This window comes from Mobula hypostoma, chromosome 6, assembly GCF_963921235.1.
Source record: "Mobula hypostoma chromosome 6, sMobHyp1.1, whole genome shotgun sequence".
Classification (NCBI taxonomy): domain Eukaryota; kingdom Metazoa; phylum Chordata; class Chondrichthyes; order Myliobatiformes; family Myliobatidae; genus Mobula; species Mobula hypostoma.
The window spans coordinates 18335950-18358615 of NC_086102.1; the positions used below are offsets into that span (position 1 = coordinate 18335950).

The following is a 22666-nucleotide window of genomic DNA, read 5'->3' on the forward strand; positions in this document are numbered from 1 at the left end:
TTGAGTTTCTTCTGAGTTTATCATTTAGGGTTTTAAATTTCTATTCAGGTACTTTTATGGTATGATAGTTTCCACATTTGTATTTATCCTTGTACAAAAAGCATTTCTTATCACACAATTGCTTGAACTAGTTAGAAGAGCACAAATCAACTTCTGCACCTTTATTTAGTGCCTTTTGTCAGATGTGAGCACAACTCTCAGCATCTTCGCAATTTCTCACTACCATGTTTTGGGCAAGTAACTGGGTCCCAGCTACATCATCCCTGGAAGGTGTTACAGGTTTCCCCCACCGTCCGAAGTTAGAGCGTTCCTATGAAACGGTTTGTAAGCCGGAATGTCGTAAAGTAAAGAAGTAATTACCACTTATTTATATGGGAAAAATTTGTGAGCGTTCACAGACCCAAAAATAACCTACCAAATCATGCCAAATAACACATAAAACCTAAAAGAGCAGTAACATATAGTAAAAGCAGGAATGATATGATAAATACACACCCTATATAAAGTAGAAATACTTTTCTACAATCATTGCCGCACTGTTCTCCGTAGTGAAAATCTCACGCAAGTGCTCTCGGCAGAAACACTCTCTCCAGTAACCTTTAAGCTATGAAGCTGCCAAATCATACCAAATAACACATAAAAATACACAGCCTGTATAAAGTAGAAATAATGTATGTACAGTGTAGTGTCACTTACCAGAATTGGGAAGACAGCGCCGAGCACACTGATGATGGTGTGTTAGGCTGAGTCAGCGGAGGTTGGGGTGGTGCAGTGGTCCCTAACCTCCAGGCCGCCGACCGATACCGATACCGATCTACGAAGCATGCAGCAGTACAGCGGTAGCCGGGACGCACCCAACACATCTGTAGCCTCCCTGGCCAGCCTCAAGGTCGCTCAGCTCACCGTTGTCCAGGGAAACAGCCCTCGGCCCCGCCAAACTGGGTAATAGTTTGTGTGGATGCTGTGTGATGTACCCCGCCCTGCCCAAATAACAGACAATACACCAGATACAATTAACTGATTTACAGTTTATGGATATTACTGGAACTATATAATTAATAGAGAATAAAATATAAAAGGAAAATAAAAGGCGCCACACTTATCAAAGTTCAATCTCTTCGTGCACAAACAGTTGGAGCTCAGGACCCTCCTTCTTCACCCTGCGATCCCCTCGGACCACCTCGACCTGCCGCCTGGGGCCAACAACGGTGGTCGACCAGACATTCCACACGAGTCCATCTCCATCTCCTCTCCTCGCCAAACACTCTGGACCTCGGACTCCTGCTCGGAGTCCGACCCCGTTAGCGGACTCACAGCACCTGGTCCATCCTCTGGCTCTCTCTCCTGCCTTCTGCCCAAAAACCCACCACACTAACTTACAGACACACTAGAAAAAATAACATGGATACCCATTGGCTCATTCGTCCTCTTATCAATAGATAATCCAAAACAATCTACTGGCGGGAGGACTTTCTCAGCGTTTAACATAACAAAGAAGCCATTTTAATTAGCCTATGCAGTTAACATAAAAGAAGAAACCCCTTACACATCTTTAAGAAAAAAGCCGAAATAAAAAAGCTGATTAATTAGGTGCTGCCTGGCACGTAAATGTTGCCCCAGATCAGAGGCGACGCAATTGGCAATCGCCTCTGATCTGGGCCAACATTTACGTGCCGGGCGGCACCCAATTAATCAGCTTGTTTATTTCGGTTTTTTTCTTAAACATGTGTTGGGTGCGTCCTGGCTACTGCTGCATTCTCCGCGGCATTGTGTCGGTCTGTGGCCCGGGGGTTGAGGTGGTGGGACACTGGGGTGTCATCTCATCGTCGTCTGTTTCCATCAGGGCAGGCAGGTCAACTTCTTCTATGTCTGCGTGCTTCGATGTCGAAGGTCGAGGTTCGTCGTCTGCTGTGGCTGATGTGGAAGGCTTGCTTGACTGCTGAGCCTCGCGCATTTTTCTATCATACAGTTCTTTGTAAGCACTCAAACCATCTTGCAAATATGCCCTAAACCTACGTACCCTTTCAAAATTAAAGTCGTACTCTTCTGCAATCATTGCAGCGAAAATCTCATGCGGTTGCTTCACGTCCGGTTCCTGGACAATTTCACTTTCAGTCCGTTCGCTACTGCATTCGATTTCGATTGTTGTCCTTTCCTCTTCCAATTGCATCAGCTCTTCATCTATCAGTTCTTGGTCATGGGATGCCAAAACCTCTTCAACATCATCTTCGTCAACTTCCACAAGCCAAACTCACTTTGTCCTTACTTCAACACACATAAAAGTTGCTGGTGAATGCAGCAGGCCAGGCAGCATCTCTAGGAAGAGGTGCAGTCGACGTTTCAGGCCGAGACCCTTCGTCAGGACTAACTGAAGGAAGAGTGAGTAAGGGATTAGAAAGTTGGAGGGGGAGGGGGAGATCCAAAATGATAGGAGTAGACAAGAGGGGAAGGGATGGAGCCAAGAGCTGGACAGGTGATAGACAAAGGGGATATGAGAGGATCATGGGACAGGAGGTCCGGGAAGAAAGACAAGGCGGGGGGGGGACCCAGAGGATGGGCAAGGGGTATATTCAGAGGGACGGAGGGAGAAAAAGGAGAGTGAGAGAAAGAATGTGTGTATAAAAATAAGTAACAGATGGGGTACGAGGGGAAGTGGGGGAGGTGGGGCATTAGCGGAAGTTAGAGAAGTCGATGTTCATGCCATCATTCCTGTTGTTTGTCCTTACTTCGTTCACCACGATCGAAACGCTTAATTATGTCTAGTTTTACGCTAAGTGTAACACCCTTACAAGCTCTTTTAGGCTTTTCCGATACCTTAGAACTCATCTTGCTAACGGCTGCTCACAGGCATGTGTTTAAGCAATGCCGGCTAGAATGCAGTTCCAGGGGAGGAGCTTGGCTGCTCGGGGCGCGCGCTGCCTTTTATCGCGCGCGGCTTTTTTCGTGCGCTGCCTTTTTTCGTAACAGTGAAAACACCTTCTGTTAGTGAAAACAGGTAACTGATCTAGGTCTTTCGTAACAGCGAGGTTTCGTAAAGCCAACGTTCGAAAAGCGGGGGACACCTGTACTCATTTGGCAGGAAGAGCTAAGTAGATTTGATCCCCAGGCAAGTGAGCTGCAGTACATGGAGCTAGTGCTCCATGCTAGTTTATTTTCCATTTGCTCCCTCTAAAAGCCCCACAACAAAAATGCCCATTGTTGTATTGGCACATGTTTACTTTTACACAAACTGCAAAAGAATCAAGGTGATAAGGGAAGTCATAGGGAGGAAAGGACATTAATACAGAAGTATTAATAATTCTGTATTATTACAGAAGCATTAAACATATAAGATTTTGTAGATGCTGGAAATCAAGAGCAACACACACAAAATGTTGTAGGGACTCAGCAAGTCAGACAGCATCTGTGGAGGGAAATAAACAGTTGACGTTTCAGACTGAAAACCTTCAAGACTGGAAAGGAAGGGGAAGAAGAAAATGCATAACCTTTAAAACTAATAGTGTATTTATTTATTAGCATGAACAGCATTTAGTAGTCTGCAAAATCTGTATCCAACACTACCAACATCCCAAAGGTTCTGGGTTATCAGAGTTTTACTACTTAGTTTACTTATGGTTGTTATCTGTTTATGGGTCTTTTTTGTATTGAACAACATTTATAGCAAAACACACTTTGCTCAATATTTCCAACATCTGCAGAATCTTTTGTGTTATCAGCAACATCTATAGTCTGTTTTCTCCACAGGCAGGATAATCTACTCAAGAGAATTAATATGATATTACTAAGTATCCAGTTGGATAGTACTCATGAATTGCATGAAATTAGTAAGCCAGTTAGAGAAAAGTAAGTTGTGTACATACATCTGTTGATGCTTCTGGACACATCTTCAGTGATGTTCCTGGAATCATCAGGTGTTTTGGGTCTTTCAACATCATACAACCTCCTCCAGGTGATCCAGCCGGGGCTGATCAGACCCCAGCTTGTGTCCAGATGGCTAGCTACTTATGACTCCATGGCTCCCCTCTTTTGAGCCACAGCCATCTTGAGGCCCTCTCTGCCGCATCGGTGGTACTGCGGATGGCTCTCCTCTTCCTCTCTCCCTCGATGCCCAATAGAAAATATAGTTTATCATTTTATTTTGTTGCTAAACCTGTGTTTGTGATTTCAAAAATGATTTGGATGCCCTGTATTACTGACTTCAGAATTGGTTATGAATGTGGAGATAAAATTTTAAATGTTGTAGCTTTTATATTTGTCTTATAATTTTGAATCCATCTCATGAAAGGTCTGTAGTTTCAAATATCATATATAACCTTATTTAATATCACTGCACTGAAATTAGTTCTCTTTGTTAAGTAATATTAAATTAAGAGATTTAGGGACATGATGGCAATTCAGAAGTTGCAGGATTGGTACATCCTAAAGATGAACAAATATTCTAAGGGGAGAATGAAGCAACCATGGGTGACAAGGGAAGTCAAAGGCAGCATAAATCAAAAGTGAGGACACATAGTACAGTAAAAATTAGTGGGAAGTTACAGGATTGGAAAGCTTTTAAAATCCAACAGAAAGCAACTAAAAAAAGTTAAGCATCATAGAAAATACAGTTTATCATTTTATTTTGTCGCTAAACCTATGTTTGCGATTTCAAGAATGATTTGGATGCCCTGTATTACTGACTCCAGAATTGGTTATCAATGTGGAGATAAAATTTTAAATGTTATAGCTTTTATATTTATAATTTTGAATCCATCTCATGAAAGGTCTGTAGTTTCAAATATCATATGTAACCTTATTTAATATCACTGCACTGAAATTAGTCCTCTTTGTTAAGTGATATTAAATTAGAGATTTAGGGACATGATGGCAATTCAGAAGGTGCAGGATAGATACATCCTAAAGATGAATAAATATTCTAAGTGGAGGATGAAGCAACAATGGGTGACAAGGGAAGTCAAAATATAAAAGTAAGATAGCCAAACATCTCAAAGAGGATACCAGAAGTTTCTTTAGGTATATGGAGTAAAAGAGAGGTGAGAGTGGATATGGGACCACTGCAAAATGACACTGGGGAGGTAGTAATGGGGGACAAAGAAATGGTGGACAAACTCAATAGGTACTTTGCATCAGTCTTCACTGTAGAAGACATTAGAAGTATGCCAAAAATTCAATAGTGTCAAGGGGCAGAATGAGTGCAGTTGCTTACTAAGGAGAAGGTGCTTGGGAAGCTGAAAGTAGGTAAGTCAGCTGCAGCAGATAGACTACACCCCAGGGTTCTGAAAGGGGTAGCTGAAGAGATTGTGGAGGCATTAGTACTGATTTTTCAAGAATCAATGGATTCTGGAATGGTTCCAGAGGACTGGAAAATTGCAAATGTCATTCTGCTCTTCAAGAATGGAGGGAGGCAGAAAACAGGAAATTATAGGTCAGTTAGCCTGACTTCAGTGGTTGAGAAGATGTTTGAATTTACTATTAGGGCTGAGGTTTCAGGATACTTGAAGGTACATGACAAAGGAGGCCAAAGTCAGCATGGTTTCCTTAAGAGAAAATCTTGCATGACAAATCTGTTGGAATTCTTTGAGGAAATAACAGACAGGACAGACAAAGTAGAATCAGTGGATGTTGTTTCTTGTATTTTCAGATAGCCTATGACAAGGTGGCGCATATAAGGCTGCTAAGCAAGATCGGTGCCCGTAATATGACAGGAAAGATATTAGCATGGATAGAATATTGGCTTCTTGACAGGAGGCAGAGTGGCAATAAAGGGAGCCTGTTCTGGTTGGCTGTTGGTGACTAGTGGTGTTCTGCAGGGGTATTGGACCACTTCTTTTCACGTTATGTGCTAACAATTTGGATGACAGAGCTTTGATGGCTTTATGGTCATGTTTGCGCATGATACAAAGAGGTTGAATGGCAAGTTATGTTGAGGAAGCAGGGAGTCTGCAGAAGGACTTGGACAGATTGGGAAAATGGGCAAAGAAGTGGCAGATGGAATATAGTGCAGTGAAGTGTATGGTTATTCACTTTGGTAGAAGGAATAAAGGCAAAGACTATTCTCTAAACAGGGAGAAAATTTCAAAACTCAGAGGTGCAAAGGGACTGGGGAGTACTTATGTTGGATTTAGGCAGGATGGTAAGGAAGGCGAATGCAATGTTAGCCTTTATTTTGAGAGGACTGGAATATAACAGCAAGTATGTAATGCTTTAAAATGCATTTATTAGACAGCCCTTGGAGTATTGTGAGCAATTTTGGGCCCCTTATCAAAGAAAAGGTCTACGGGTATTGGAGAGGGTCCAGAGGACTTTCACAATAATGATTCTGGGAATGAAAGAGTTAATGTACTTGGGGCATTTGATGACTTTGGGTCTGTACTCATTGGAGTTTAGAAGAATGAGGGAGGGGGGGATCTCATTGAAACCTATAAAATATTGAAGGGCATAGAGAGAGTGGATGTGGAGAGGATGTTGCCTATAGTGGGTGAGACTGAGACCAGAAGGATGTCCACTTCGAACAGAGATGAGAATGAATTTCTTTAGCTAGAGCATGGTAAATCTGTGGAATCATTGCCATGGATGGCTGTGGAGGCCAAGTTATTGTATGTAGTTAAAGCAGAGGTTGCTTGGTTCTTGGTTAGTCAGGACATCAGTGATTATGGAATGAAGGCAGGAGAATAGGGTTGAGAGGGCTAATAAATCAACCACAATGGAATGTCAGAGCAGACACAATGAGGTGAGTGGCCTGATACTGCAACTATATCTTACGACTTTAAGTTCTTCTCAAGTGATTTGTAGCTAGCAACGTATATCATAGTTGTGCTAATCAAGAAAAAATCTATTTTAATAACCTTTATGTGAAAAATTAATAGTTGTGATATGTGCTCCAAAGATTAGCCAATAGAAATACATTTTTGAGACCTGCTGACTCTAAACCATGCCTTTTTGTATGGTTTTCATATTATTTCCATAGTGACATGCCAGAAGTTCAACTTCAAAGTACAACCCCCATTTCCAGAAAAGTTGGGATATTTTCCAAAATGCAATAAAAACAAAAATCTGTGATATGTTAATTCACGTGAACCTTTATTTAACTGACAAAAGTACAAAGAAAAGATTTTCAATAGTTTTACTGACCAACTTAATTGTATTTTGTGAACATACACAAATTTAGACTTTGATGGCTGCAACACACTCAACAAAAGTTGGGACAGAGGCATGTTTACCATTGTGTTACATCACCTTTCCTTTTAATCGTTTTGGAACTGAGGATACTAATTGTAGTAGATCTGCAATTGGAAATTTTGTCCATTCTTGCTTGATATAAGACTTCAGCTGCTCAACAGTCCGTCGTCTCCGTTGTCTGATTCTCCTCTTCATGATGCGCCATACATTTTCAATAGGAGATAGATCTGGACTGGCAGCAGGCCAGTCAAGCACACGCACTCTGTGTCTACAAAGCCACGCTGTTGTAGTCCGTGCAGAATGTGGTCTGACATTGTCCTGCTGAAATAAGCATGGACGTCCCGGGAAGAGACGTCGCCTTGATGGCAACATATGTCTCTCTAAAATCCTAATATACGCCTCAGAGTTGTGGTACCTTCACATACATGCAACTCACCCATGCCGTGGGCACTGATGCACCCCCATACCATCACAGATGCTGGCTTTTGCACCTTTTGCTGATAACAATCTGGATGGTCATTTTCATCTTTGACACGGAGAACTCGACGCCCATTTTTTCCGAAAACTAGCTGAAATGTGGACTTATCTGACCACAGCACATGTTTCCACAGTCTTTCGGTCCATCTGAGATGAGCTCGAGCCCAGAGAACTCGCCGGCGTTTCTGCGTAGAGTTGATGTATGGCTTCCTCGTTGCGTAATACAGTTTCAAGTTGCATTTCTGGATGCAGCGACGGACTGTGTTGAGTGACAATGGTTTTCCGAAGTAATCCCGAGCCCAGGTGGCTATAATTGTCACAGTAGCATGATGGTTTCTTAGCCAGTGCCGCCTGAGGGCTCGAAGATCACGCGCATTCAACAGTGGTTTCCGACCTTGCCCTTTACGCACTGAGATGTCTCTGAATTCTCTGAATCTTTTCACAATATTCTGTACTGTAAATATTGAAAGACCTAAATTCTCTGCAATCTTGCGTTGAGAAATGTTCCTTTTGAACTGACTAACAATTTTCTCACGAATTTTGGCACAAAGGGGTGAGCCACGACCCATCCTTGCTTGCAAAGACTGAGCCTTTGATGGACGCTACTTTTATACCCAGTCATGATACCTCACCTGCTACCAATTAGCCTGCTTAATGTGGAGTCTTCCAAACCAGTGTTACTTGAATATTCTGTGCACTTTTCAATCTTATTTTAACTCTGTCCCAACTTTTGTTGAGTGTGTTGCAGCCATCAAATTCTAAATTTGTGTATATTTACAAAATACAATTAAGTTGGTCAGTAAAACTATTGAAAATCTTTTCTTTGTACTTTTGTCAGTTAAATAAAGGTTCATGTGAATTAACATATCGCAGATACGTTTTTATTGCATTTTGGAAAATATCCCAACTTTTCTGGAAATAGGGTTTGTAAATTTATTATCAAAGTATATATGTCACCATGTACAACCCTGAGATTCATTTTCTTGTGGGCATAGTCAATAAATCCATTATAGAATAATAACCATAACAGAATCAATGAAAGACCGTACCAACTGGTCATTCAATCAGTGTGCAAAAGACAACAAACTGTGCAAATATAAAATTAAATAAATAATAATAAATATCAAGAACATGAGATGGGATCTCCTTGAAAGTGAGCCCATAGGTTGTGGGAACATTCAGTAATGGGGCAAATGAAACTGAGTGAAGTTAACCACTTTTGTTCGTGGTTGAGGGGTAATAACTGTTCCTGAACATGGTGGTATGAGTCCTGAGGCTACTGTGCCTTCTCCGTGATGGCAGCAGCAAGAAGAGAGCATGCCCTGGGTGGTGGGTCCCTAATGATGGGTGCTGCTTTTCAGTGCTCCGTGTCATTGTGCTCAATGGTGAGGAGGGCTTTACCCATGATGGACTGGGCCATATCCACTACACTTTGCAGCAAATTTAGTCCTGTAACAATAGCTTCCCAATGTTTTAAGCAAATGCATACTTGCTTTTTTAAAAATGTATTTGTTCTCAAAGAAAGACAACTCAGATTCCTAGGACACATCATGGGGAAAGGTGAACTAGAAAAACTCATACTCTCTGGAAAGATTGAGGGGAGTAAACCCAGAGGAAGACCTCGGCTTATGCACATCAAAAGCATAGCCAGGTGGCTATGGAAGACATCAAAAAAACGAAGGAAAGATCTATATGGAGAACGATAGTCACAAAAATCCACATTGGATATGGTACCGAGACAGACAGACAGACATTTATACTCTAGTCTTCCATTTGTAAAACACCACATTTTGTTTCTGCTTTTGCATTTTACTCCTGACAATCTTCTTACTCATCTTTTCCTTTTAAATTCCAATTTTTTGATTATGAGCAGACTTCTGACTTGTCTTCCTTTTGTTCAAATCCAAATTACCTATACTAAGGAAAAACGTAGACCTAGTACTAATTTCTGGGGTAATCCAACTTAAACCTATTTTAAACCCAGAAGAGTTAAATGGAGTCCAAATTCTTGCAAACTTGTCTGGCAATTGTACTGGAATCTTGATTTCTTTTTACCTAAAATTCTTAAATTACATAGTGCGAGGTAACCTTGCACTCCAATGTGTCCATGCCTGCTTTTTGAAATGCCTGTTCAATTATAAAATCTTTCTGCGTAGTGATGCATATTGTGAATTTAAAAGTATTTATCCAGTGCTCCTAGTTAACAAAATATAAATATCTCTGTGTAAAACATTCAGAATATTCTTTGGAAAGTGAGAAACATCAACTGATCGCTTTTTGTTATTAAAACATTAATTTTATATCTAGCTGCTGGCTGAGTTAAAAGTGCAGAAAAATTTCTTACCAATTGGAAGAGAAGTTGCTGGCATAGTAATTGAAGGTAAGTTTGTAATCTTATTTTATCCCTTCCCTGATGGTCAAGGGTTTATCCAGAAAATGGTAGTGCTTGGCATTTATTTTTAAAAATCACTTAGCTCTTACAGTACACTGCATATATACAGTGGCATGCAAAAGTTTGGGCACCTCTGGTCAAAATCTCTGTTACTGTGAATATCTAAGTAAGTAAAAGGTGAACTGATTTCCAAAAGGCATAAAGTTAAAGATGACACATTTCTTTAATATTTTAAGCAAGAAAACTTTTTTATTTCCATCTTTTACAGTTTCAAAATAACAAAAAAGGGAAAGGGCCCGAAGCAAAAGTTTGGGCACCCTGCATGGTCAGTACTTAGTAACACTCTCTTTGGCAAGTATCACACTTGTAAACGCTTTCTGTAGCCAGCTAAGAGTCTTTCAATTCTTGTTTGGGTGATTTTCGCCCATTCTTCCTTGCAAAAGGCTTCTAGTTCTGTGAGATTCTTGGGCCGTCTTGCATGCACTGCTCTTTTGAGGTCCAGCCACAGATTCTCGATGATGTTTATGTCAGGGGACTTTGAGGGCCATGGTAAAACCTTCAGCTTGCGCCTCTTGAGGTAATCCATTGTGGACTTTGAGGTGTGTTTAGGATCATTATCCTGTTGTAGAAGCCATCCTCTTTTCATCTTTGGCTTTTTTACAGACGGTGTGATGTTTGCTTCCAGAATTTGCTGGTATGTAATTGAATTCATTCTTCCCTCTACCAGTAAATGTTCCCCATGCCACTGGCTGCAACACAAGCCCAAAGCATGATCGATCCACCCCCATGCTTAACAGTTGGGGAGGGGTTCTTTTCATGAAATTCTTCACCCTTTTTTTTCTCCAAACATACCTTTGCTCATTGCGGCCAAAAAGTTCTATTCAAAAGGTTCAAAGGAACATCTAAACAAGCCTAATGCATTTTGGAAACAAGTCCTGTGGACTGATGAAGTTAAAGTAGAACTTTTTGGCTGCAATGGACTGTGGCTTAGTGATCAGCTACTTCAACCCCCTTCCTTCGATCTCTCTCCGCCCCACCTCACCTTGCTTTTCCACACCCACTTTGGTCATCAACTCACTTTCTGACCTTATAAAAATGTGGAATGGCCAATGACAACTTCCAGTTGAAGATGGCACTGGTGAATCTCAGCACCTTCTGGCAGGTGGCTAAGAAAACAAGGGAAAAAAAAAAGAATATTTTGTTAATCACACTTTTTCTGGCAAACTATCATTGCAAGTAATAATCTGTAACTTCCCTTTGGACTTGGAGGCAATTCAATGCGGCAACGGACAATTCACTGAGAGAAAAAAAAAACTGAGAGTCAATTGACTTAAGCACAGTGCTGAATCAGAAAGGTCAGGTACAGGCCGAATTGAGGCAGCAGAATCCAGACACCAGAGTGTATCGAGGCATTTGAAACAGATGTTTGGACGAAGATTTAAGCGCCATGTCAAATTGGAAAGGGCAGGAACAGACCTAATCGAAGCAGTCCAGGCCTCGGAGCGTATCAAGGTGATTGAGCCCGATGTTTGGACATCGATTTAGGCACTGGGCCAGATTGAAAAGGTCTGGGTGTTGGGGCCCAAGTCGAGGGACAGGCCAGTTCAGCTCACTGTTCCGCAACATTTACTTGGTTCTGCGCTAAACTATGTCTGTTGGACTCTCTTTGTGGACTTCAATTTAGAACACTATTTGCTTGTGGTTATTGCTGGCATGATTTATTTTTTTTTCTCTCTGCACATTGGGTGTTTCATGGTCTTTTTTTTAAATGGGTTCTTTTGGATTACTTTGTTTCTTGGTTGCCTGTTAGGAAAGGAATCTCAAGATTGTATAATGTATACATACTTTGATAATAGATGTTCTTTGAATTTAAACCTTAGTTTTCAACTCTTGTTTTCACTATATAATTAAGTACAATATGGAGCACAAAGACTTACAAAAGGACAAACTATTCAAGGACATCAGAAATAAAAATCGATTATAATTTCTGTCATGTTCTTGCCTTCAACTCATCCTTCTCTGATTCCTCTCCTATATTCAGGATAGGCGAGCAATCATTGTCCACTACAAGTCTACAGATACCCACAAATGCCATAACTTCATGCCTTCCCACCAACACCTGTAAACACTCCATTCTCATATCTGTTCTGATGACATGAACTTCAAAGTCATACAGCACCAAAACATGCCTTTCAGCCCATCGAGTTCATGTCAAACTGTTATTCTGCTGTCCCATTGATCTGCAGCTGGACCATAGCCATTCATATCCCTTCCATCCCTGTACATAACAAAGTTTCTCTTAAATGTTGAAATCGAACGCACATCCATCACTCCTGCTAGCAGCTCATTCCACACGCTCACCACCCTTCTATAATACATTAGCAAGCTCAGCAAAAGTAACACTTGACTCTCCATATTTCTGCTTTCACTCCTCTCGCTGGATAGAATTCCCTTTGTTTTCACTTCCTAACCTATTTGCCGTTTTCATTTTTGTGTAGCGTACTTGCTGCTCACAATGTACTTTCTTCATTGATATGAACGGACACAACTGAGTAACTGCTTTTGAGTACCCCACTGTTCATTCCGCAAGTGTAAGCCCAAAACTTCTAGCCACCTGTCACTTTCATTGTAATGTTATTCCCATTTTGACCCATGCTTTCAGCCTCCTTTACTGTCTCAACAAAGCTTAATGTAATTTGAGAAACAGCACATTGAGTTCCAGATAGGCACATTACATATATTTGAAGCCAGCAATTACAGATAATTGGCATTCTTGACATTTTCATTCAGATTTCCAGCAGTCTTCCTACATGACCCTGGTAACTTTACATTTTTGCTCTACTCTCTTCTCCAGACTACCTTTTTGTTCTCTAAAATCACCACTTTTCACTTAGCATTGTCACCTGTTTTCTTTGTTAATGTTTTCTGCCTTCCATTTTATCACAGGCCTTCTTTCTTGCTCTGTATTGCCACCCATTTTTTTTTGCTGCATTTTAAAAACTTTCATCTCTAACTATCTCCCTTTCTGTTGAAAGATCACTTGCTGTCTCCACAATGCACAGCATTTCGCTATTTTTACTTCCAAAAGACTGAATGCTTACAACCAATCTCAGCCTGAAGCGTTGACTGTTCATTCATTTCCATGCATGCTGCTTTCTATGCTGAATTCCTTCAGCATTTTCTGTGTGTGTGTTGCATGTCACAGTGATGTTTCTTTTCTTTAATCAATAACAGTTTTTACACTTAGAGCTTTCTGTTAATCTGAATTCCTATTTTCAAGTTACAGTGATAAGGTTCTATTTTCCCTCAAACTGTCCATGAATGATTATCATGTAAAACTATATAAAAGAGTAGAATTGTAGTCATACAGCATGGAAACAGGCCCTTAGATGCAGCTGGTTCATGCTGATAATGAGCTGGGGCGCACCTTCCTGCATTTGGCCCATAGCCCTCCAGACCTCTCCTATCCATGTACTTATGTAGATGTCTTTTAAATGTCGCTAATGTGCCTCCCTCAACCAGTATTCCTGATAGCTCACTCCATATATGCAACACCCTTAACATGAAGATGTTGTCCTTTTAAAATCTTTACCTCAAACAGTCTAACAGAAGGGGATCATCACTTCTCCGGCTATAGGTTGATACATTATAGAGCCTAATGGCCAAGGGTAAAAATAACCTGGTATCGCGCTCTTTGCAGCAGCGCGGTTGTCTTAGTCTATGACTAAAAGTGCTCCTCTATTCAACCAAGATGGCATGCAGAGGATGAGAAACATTTTCCAGAAATGCCAGGATTTTCCGTAAGGTCCTTTGTTCTACTACAGCCTCCAGTGTGTCCATTTTGACTCCTATAACAGAGACAGCCTTTCTAATCAGTTTATTGAGCCTGTTGGCATCACCCACATTGATCCCATTGCCCCAGCACACCACTGCTTAGAAGATTGTACTGGTGACAACAGACTGGTAGAATATGTGAAGGAGAGGCCTGCATACTCCAAAGGATCTCAATCTCCTCAGGAAGTAGAGGCGATTCTGGCCCTTCTTGTACACAGCCTCTGTCTTGGTTTCCACTCAAGTCTGTCATCCAGGTACACTCCCCAGGTATTTGTAGGTTCTCTCCATCAACAGTAACAGGGAGCAATGCAGACTTAGTTTTCCTAAAGTCCATCACCATCTCGTTTGTCTTACTGAGTGAGGAGCTGCAGATGATTCAGCGTGCAGCATTTGACAAAGTCCTTCACCAGGGTCCTGTATTCAATATACAGTACAGTACAAAAGTCTTAGGCACCCTAACTATATATATGTACCAAAGATTTTTGCACATTATTGTGGATACCTCTAATAAGTCACCTCTCAATTTCTTCAGGAGTCCTGAACAAGGGTCTTGGTCCAAAACGTCGACTGCTTGGTCATTTCCATATATGCCACTTGACTTGCTGAATTCCTCCAGTATTTTGTGTGTGTTGCTTTGGATTTTCAGCATCTGCAGAATTTCTCTTGTTTGTCTTATATAATTCAAAATAATTTCCCAACTCCTTTACTTAATGCCCTGACTGATTAAGACCATCGTGGTCAATACCTTCTTCAGCCACCCTGTCTACCTTGACACTGCTTACAGCGAAGACAGCACCTGCACTCCCAGGTCCCTCGATTCCATAAAACTCCCCAGGGTCCTAACATTCATTCTACAAGTCCTACCCTGGTTCTGTCTCCCATATTCAGGCTAATTGCCTCTTTCCTTGCCCATACTACAAAGACCTGTTTGATTTCCCAACACTCTGCTGCATTTTGAAAGTTTGGCATAGTTGGAATCTCTATGGTTTCACTGCTAGACAATAGCCGTATGACTTACTGGATAAATAAACTGAGCTTTTTGTCGTAGGTGGGATGGAAGACAGTTCTTTTAAGCTGTTTTGTTTCAAATAAGTTCCTGCTTGTGCTGTGTTACAAATAATAATAGATGTCATTGAAGGCAACATTGTAGTGTAGTGATTAGCATCATGCTTTGCAGTGCCAGTGATCAGAAGACCTGAGTTCCATTCCTGCCCCTGTCTGTAAGGAGTTTCTATGTTCTTCCCTTGACTGTATGAGTTTCCTCCAGGTGTTTCAGTTTCCTCCCACATTCCAAAGGTGTACAGGTGAGGTGAGTAAGTTGTGGGCATGCTATATTGCCACTGGAAGCACTGCCTTCAGCACATCCAAAGATTGTGTTGGTCATGGACGCAAACAATGCATTTCAGTCTGTTTCATTGGTTTGATGTACATGGGATAAATAAAAAAAAAATAAGCCCATAAAATATGGGAGCAGAATTAGGCCATTTGCCTATCAAGTCTGCTCCACAATTTCACCATGGCTGATCCATTTCTCTCTCAGCCCCAATCTCCTGCCTTCTCCCATATCCCTTCATGCTCTAACGAATTAGGAATCTATCAATCTCTGTCTTAAATATACCTAATGATTTGACCTCCACAGCATCTTGTGGCAATATAATCCACAGATTCACCAATCTCTAGCTAAAGAAATTCCTCCACATCTCCGTTCAAAAAGATGCCCCTCTATTCTGAGGCTGTGTCCTCTGGTCCTACACTCCCCCCATCACAGGAAACATCATCTCCACATCCACTCTATCAAGGCCTTTCAATGTTCAATAGGTTTCAATGAGGTCACCCCTCATTCTTCTGTATTGAATTTAATTGACTTTATTACTTACATCATATACATGAGGACTAAAAATCTTTATGCTACGTCTCCGTCTAAATGTGCAATGTGCAATTTATAGTAATTTATAATAAATAGTATGTACAACAGGACAGTCAATATAACATAGAAGTATAGTTGTGTCAACATTAGTTAAGCAGTCTGATGGCCTGGTGGGAGAAGCTGTCCTGAAGCCTTTTGGTCCTGGCTTTTACGCTACAGTACCGCTTCCCGGATGGTAGCAGCTGGAACAGTTTGTGGTTCGGGTGACTCGGGTCCCCAGTGGTCCTTCGGGCCCTTTGTACACACCTGTCTTTTAAATGTCCAGAATAGTGGGAAGTTCACATCTACAAATCTTCTGGGCTGTCTGCACCACTCTCTGCAGAGTCCTGCAATTGAGGGAAGTACAGTTACTATACCAGGCAGTGATGCAGTCAGTCAGAATGCTCTCAATTATGGCCCTGTAGAAAGTTCGTAGGATTTGGGGGCCCATACCAAACTTCTTCAACCGTCAGAGGTGAAAGAGGTGCTGTTGTGCTTTCTTCACCATACAGCCAGTATGTACAGACAACATGAGATCCTTGGTGTGGTGTATGCTGAGGAACTTAAAGCTGTTCACCCTCTCAACCCCAGATCCATTGATGTCAATAGGGATTAGCCTGTCTCCATTCCTCCTGTAGTCCACAACCAGCTCCTTTGTTTTTGCGACATTGAGGGAGAGGTTATTTTCTTGACACCACTGTGTCAAGGTGATGACTTCCTCTCTGTAGGCTGCCTCCTTATTATTTGAGATTAGGCCAATCAATGTAGTATCGTCAGCAAATTTAATTAGCAGATTGGAGCTGTGGGTGGTGACACAGTCATGGGTATACAGAGAGTAAAGGAGGGGGCTTAGGACACAGCCCCGGGGGGGGGACACCTGTGTTGAGGGTCAGAGGGGCAGAGGTGAGGGAGCCCACTCTGACCACCTGCCAGCAATCTAACAGGAAGTCCAAGATCCAGCTGCACAAGGCAGGGCGAAGGCCGAGTTCTGAGCTTCTTGTCGAGCCTGGAAGGAATAATGGTGTTGAATGGTGAACTGTAGCCCAAGAACAGCATTCTCACGTAAGCCTCCTTCTTCTCCAGATGTGTAAGAATGGTGTGTAGAGTTGTGGCTATTGTGCCACCTGTCAATCGGTTGTCGGTAAAAACCCTGAGCCATTAAACGCTCCTCATATGACAAGCCTTACAACAATGTCACTACATCCTTCCTTAGTTCAGGGACCTAAAACTGGTTACAATGTCAGGCCTTGCCAGTGCTTTATAAAGCCTCAAAATTACATCCTTGCTTTTATATTCGAGTCCTCTTGAAATGAATGCTAACATTGCATTTGCCTTTCTCACCACCAACTCAACCTGGAAATTAACCTTTAGGGAATCCTGCACGAGGACTCCCAAGTCCCTTTGTAGCTCAGATTTTTGAAACTTCTCTCCATTAGAAAATGGACTACCCTTTTATTTCTTCTAGCAAACCATACACTTCGTGACACTGTATTCTGTCAGCCATTTCTTTGCCTGTTCTCCTAATCTGTCTGTGTCCTTCCATGGCCTCTCTACTTTCTCAAAACTACTGCCCTTCCACCTATCTTCGTATCATCTGCAAACTTGCCCAAAAAGCTATTAATTCCATCATCCAAGTCTTTGACATATAATGTAAAAAGAAGCAGTCGCAACAGTAAATTTATTATGGGGAACAAAGAAATGGCAGACAAGTTGAACAGGTACTTTGGATCTGTCTTCACTAGGGAAGACACAAACAATCTCCCAGATGTAATAGTGGCCAGAGGACCTAGGGTAACAGAGAAACTGAAGAAAATTCACATTAGGCAGAAAATGGTGTTGGATAGACTGATGGGACTGAAGGCTGATAAATCCCCAGGGCCTGATGATCTGCATCCCAGGGTACTCAAGGAGGTGGCTCTAGAAATCTGGATGCATTGGTAATCATTTTCCAATGTTCTATAGATTCAGGATCAGCTCCTGTGGATGAGAGGGTAGCTAATGTTATCCCACTTTTTAAGAAAGGAGGGAGAGAGAAAACAGGGAATTATAGACTAGTTAGCCTGACATCAGTGGTGGGGAAGATGCTGGAGTCAATTATAAAAGATGAAATAGCAGCACATTTGGATAGCAGTAACAGGATAGGTCCGAGTCAGCATGGATTTACGAAGGGGAAATCATGCTTGACTAATCTTCTGGAATTTTTTGAGGATGTTACTATGAAAATGGACAAGGGAGAACCAGTGGATGTAGTGTACCTGGACTTTCAGAAAGCCTTTGATAAGGTCCCACATAGGACATTAGTGGGCAAAATTGGAGCACATGGTATTGGGGGTAGGGTACTGACATGGATAAAAAATTGGTTGGCAGACAGGAAACAAAGAGTGGGGATTAACAGATCCCCTTCAGAATGGCAGGCAGTGACTAGTGGGGTACCACAAGGCTTGGTGCTGGGACCGCAGCTGTTTACAATATACATTAATGATTTAGATGAAGGGATTAAAAGTAACATTAGCAAATTTGCAGATGACACAAAGCTGGGTGGCAGTGTGAAATGTGAGGAGGATGTTGTGAGAGTGCAGGGTGACTTGGACAGGTTGGGTGAGTGGGCAGATGCATGGCAGATGCAGTTTAATGTGGATAAATGTGAGGTTATCCACTTTGGTGGCAAGAACAGGAAGGCAGATTATTATCTGAATGGTGTCAAGTTAGGAAAGGGGGAAGTACAACGAGAGCTAGGTGTCCTTGTTTATCAGTCACTGAAAGTAAGCATGCAAATACAGCAGGCAGTGAAGAAAGCTAATGGCATGCTGGCCTTCATAACAAGGGGAATTGAGTATAGGAGCAAAGAGGTCCTTCTGCAGCTGTACAGGGCCCTGATGAGAACACACCTGGAGTATTGTGTGCAGTTTTGGTCTCCAAACTTGAGGAAGGACATTCTTGCTATTGAGGGAGTGCAGTCTAGGTTCACGAGATTAATTCCTGGGATGGCGGGACTGTCATATGTTGAAAGATTGGAGCGACTGGGCTTGTATACACTAGAATTTAGAAGGATGAGCGGGAACCTGATTGAAACATATAAGATTATTAAGGGATTGGACACGCTAGAGCAGCGGTCCTCACCACCGGGCCGCAAAGCATGTGCTACCAGGTCGCAGGGAAATGATAGGAGTCAAGTGGACCTTTCCTCATTCCCTGTCATGTCCACTGTTAAACTTGAACGCACGTGCGGTCATTACCCACGCGAGGTCATCAGTCAGTCATTAACCTACAAGTACTCGATGAGTAAAAAACAAATGTCACTTGAGAGTTTCTTTGGAAGAAGTGGTAGGGGACATAAAAGGCCTAACGATGATGATAACGCAGAGACAGCTGAGGCCGAGACTGCAAAAAAAAAAGAAAGCTTCCTTCAACAGAAAATATGGTGACTCGCACACTCCAAGCCCCCTGTGTGTGATATGTGGATACAAGCTGTCTAGTGAGGCAATGAAGCCCTTAAAACTGCTTCGGAAGCTTGAGTCCAAGCACTCTGTGCTTAAAGACAAACCCATTGAGTTTTTTGAGCGGAAAAACCGTGAGCAAGCGGAACAGGAGCGAGTGCTGAGAGCCACCAGCTCCACAAATGCTGCTGCTCTGACAGCGTCGTACTTAGTGGCTAGCTGTACTGCTAAGGCTAAGAAGCCTTTCACTGTTGGTGAAGAATTGATTCTGCCTGCTACCAAGGACATGTGCCGTGAACTGTTGGGAGAAGCTGCAGCTAACAAGATGGCACAGGTTTCTCTTTCAGCTACCACAGATTCAAGGAGAATCGATGACATTAGCGGAGGACATCGAAGCACAGCTGTTGGAAAGGCTTAACGAGTCTGGTTTCACTCCCCGAGTCAGAGGTTGCTCCTGAATGCCAGTCTACACACTGTGTCACACACAGGGAGATGCTGGCTAGCCGAAAAATTTTACCTGATCTTAACAGCATATTGAGTGACACTGTTGAATTGTCAATCACATCAAAGCAAAAGCCCTTAACTCGCGTCTGTTTGAGCAGCTTTGCGAGGAAATGGATGCAGAGCACAAACGCCTTCTCTTACACACTGAAGCCAGGTGGCTATCAAGGGGGAGAGCCCTGGCCAGGGTTTTTGAGTTAAGAGAGCAGCTACAGAGATTTCTTTCAAGAAGAAAGTCACCACTGGCAGCACACTTCAGTGGCGAGGAGTGGATAGCAAAACTCGCTTATCTGTGTGACATCTTCAACCTGCTCAATGAACTCAATTTGTCACTTTAGGGGAGAATGACAACTGTCTTCAAGTTGGCAGATAAAGCGTCTGCTTTCACAGCGAGTGGAAGGGGCGTATTTGACATGTTCCCAACATTAGCTGGGAATCTGGGAGAGACTGAGGTTCACAGCTGGTGCGCGAACACCTATCTTCGCTGTCGACAGAATTTAAGCGTTACTTCCCAACCGCAAATGACCCAAGACGTGCAAAGGAATGGGTCCGTGACCCATTTGTGAATGCCCCTGGTGAATCATCCATGTCAGCGTGGGAGGAAGATCAACTCCTCGAGCTTGCAAATGACGGTGGGCTGAAAAGTATGTTTCACGTAACATCTTTGCCAGCATTCTGGATCAAAGTCAAGGCTGAATATCCTGAGACAGCCCCGAAAGCACTGAAAACGTTGCTTCCATTTCCAACATCATATCTCCGCGAAGCGGAGTTTTCTGCAATGAATGCAACGAAAACTAAATTGCGGAATAGACTGGACATAAGGAACCCCCTTATGACTTATAATTGATTTATCACTATATTCATGGGAGGAAAATATGCACTGTGTTTAATATTAAATTCATTAGATAAACCCTTTTAGAAACGAAATTGAGTGTATTAGCCACTGATAAGAGACTTATAGTTGACTTATCACCTATATTCCGGTCTTGAGTAAACCCCCCCCCCCCCCCCCGGTCGGCTGGTCTGCAAGGATATTGTCAAGATTAAACCGGTCCATGGTGCAAAAAAGGTTGGGGACCCCTGCGCTAGAGGCAGGAAACATGTTCCCGATGTTGGGGGAGTCCAGAACCAGAGGCCACAGTTTAAGAATAAGGGATAGGCCATTTAGAACAGAATTGAGGAAAAACTTTTTCACCCAGGGAGGTGTGGATCTGTGGAATGCTTTGCCTCAGAAGGCAGTGGAAGCCAATTCTCTGGTTGCTTTCAAGAAAGAGTTAGATAGAGCTCTCAAAGAGAGTAGAGTCAAGGGATATGGGGAGAAGGCAGGAACGGGGTACTGATTGTGGATGATCAGCCATGATCACAGTGAATGGCGGTACTGGCTTGAAGGGCTGAATGGCTTAGTCCTGCACCTATTGTCTATTGTCTGTAATACACACTCCTGTGGAACACCACTAGTCACTCACAGCCAACCAGAAAAGACTCCCTTTATTCCCACTCTTTGCCTCCTGCCAATCAGCCACTGCTTTATCCATGCTAGTATCTTTCCTGTAATACCATGGCTTTTAACTTGTTAAGCAGCTTCATGTGTGGCACTTTGTCCAAGGCCTTCTGAAGTTTATCTCTATCTTTTAAATGACCAATAAAAAATGGAAATTGCCTTTTAAACTCACGAGAGAGCATAAAGGCCATCAACTTTTTGCTGTTGATGTTTCTGTAGCAGATAATTTTGTTTTAACGAGGTCGAGTTGCTAGCTTGACACTCAACCCAGCATGGATGGAAAGCGTGCCTGGGGAGCTGGCTGGATTCGAACTTGGGAGCCTTCGCTCCGAAGTCCGGCGCTGATGCCACTACGCCACCAGCCAGCATTTAAATAACCAATAATATCTTCTATTTGTTTGAATTTTATAATATTCTTGTATTTTATTTTCAGTTGGACCAAAAGTGAGTTTCTTTAAGCCAAATGATGAAGTGGTTGGTAAGTAAATAATAATGTGACAGATCTTTCTGTAAATGCTGCTTTATATGCAATGCTAATATATGGCATCATGCTGTTCAATTCCTCAGGTATTCTTCCCTTGGATTGCACAGAGTCTGGGCTCTCAGATACATTGTTGGTTCATGAACATAGTCTTGGTATGTTTACAGTGATAAATTATGATTTTTGTTTCCTGTTTATCTTTTTTCATAGATTTTAATAAAGTAAGGGATATTAATTTTGTTCTCATTCGCTAAGAAGGCAAGGATATTAATTACAGAGAAGAAATAGCTTGCAGTAAAATAATAAAACACTAATTCAGTAATCTAACCTGTCAATGTTCATGTTTTAAATGTACAAAAGTACTTATGTATTTGATTTAACATTTTGTGCATCATGTTTAGGATCTAATTAACAGAATATTGTAGGGAATCAGTAGGTTGGATATGGTTTCTTAAGTGCATATGGTTGAGCTACTTTTGGAATTACAGGCAGATCCTCCTGGCTGTTGATGGAGTAGCAACGCTTATAGGTGCTCCTACTCTTTTTAATTTACTGCTTCCAACTTGTTTTGAACACTTACTTTTAAACGCAATATTGCTTTATGATGAGTCGTGCTAAAGCTACTAAAAAAGAAGAGGACCCTCTGGTAACTTCGGAATCTATTACGGTGACAGTTCGGAAACATAAAAATGAACTTTCGGAGGAGTTACAGCAACTCAGCACTGAATTTAAATGGGTGGAATGGAAAATTGGATTCTATTCAAAAAACTTTAAGTGAACACGATAAATGGATAAAAGAGAACGAAGATATTTTGATGACATTTGATGCAAAGATTAACAACCTGGAACAGATCTGTGATAAACAGCTAAAGGTTAATGAAGCATTAAGACAGAAGATTATCAATTTAGAAAATAGAAACAGAAGAAATAATCTACATATTCTGGATTTTAAAGAGTC

At 41.9% G+C, this 22666-nt stretch overlaps 1 protein-coding gene across 3 annotated transcripts in view; it reads left to right on the forward strand.

Moving 5' to 3' along the window:
* The window catches only part of cryzl1 (crystallin, zeta (quinone reductase)-like 1), a 91350-nt gene that overhangs the window by 28287 nt on the left and 40397 nt on the right, over positions 1-22666 (forward strand). For all 3 annotated transcript variants that reach the window (XM_063050331.1, XM_063050329.1, XM_063050330.1), the window contains exons 4-6: positions 9964-10036; positions 21661-21705; positions 21795-21863. In XM_063050331.1, the coding sequence (XP_062906401.1) occupies positions 9964-10036; positions 21661-21705; positions 21795-21863 (187 nt within the window). The remainder of the gene's footprint in view (positions 1-9963; positions 10037-21660; positions 21706-21794; positions 21864-22666) is intronic.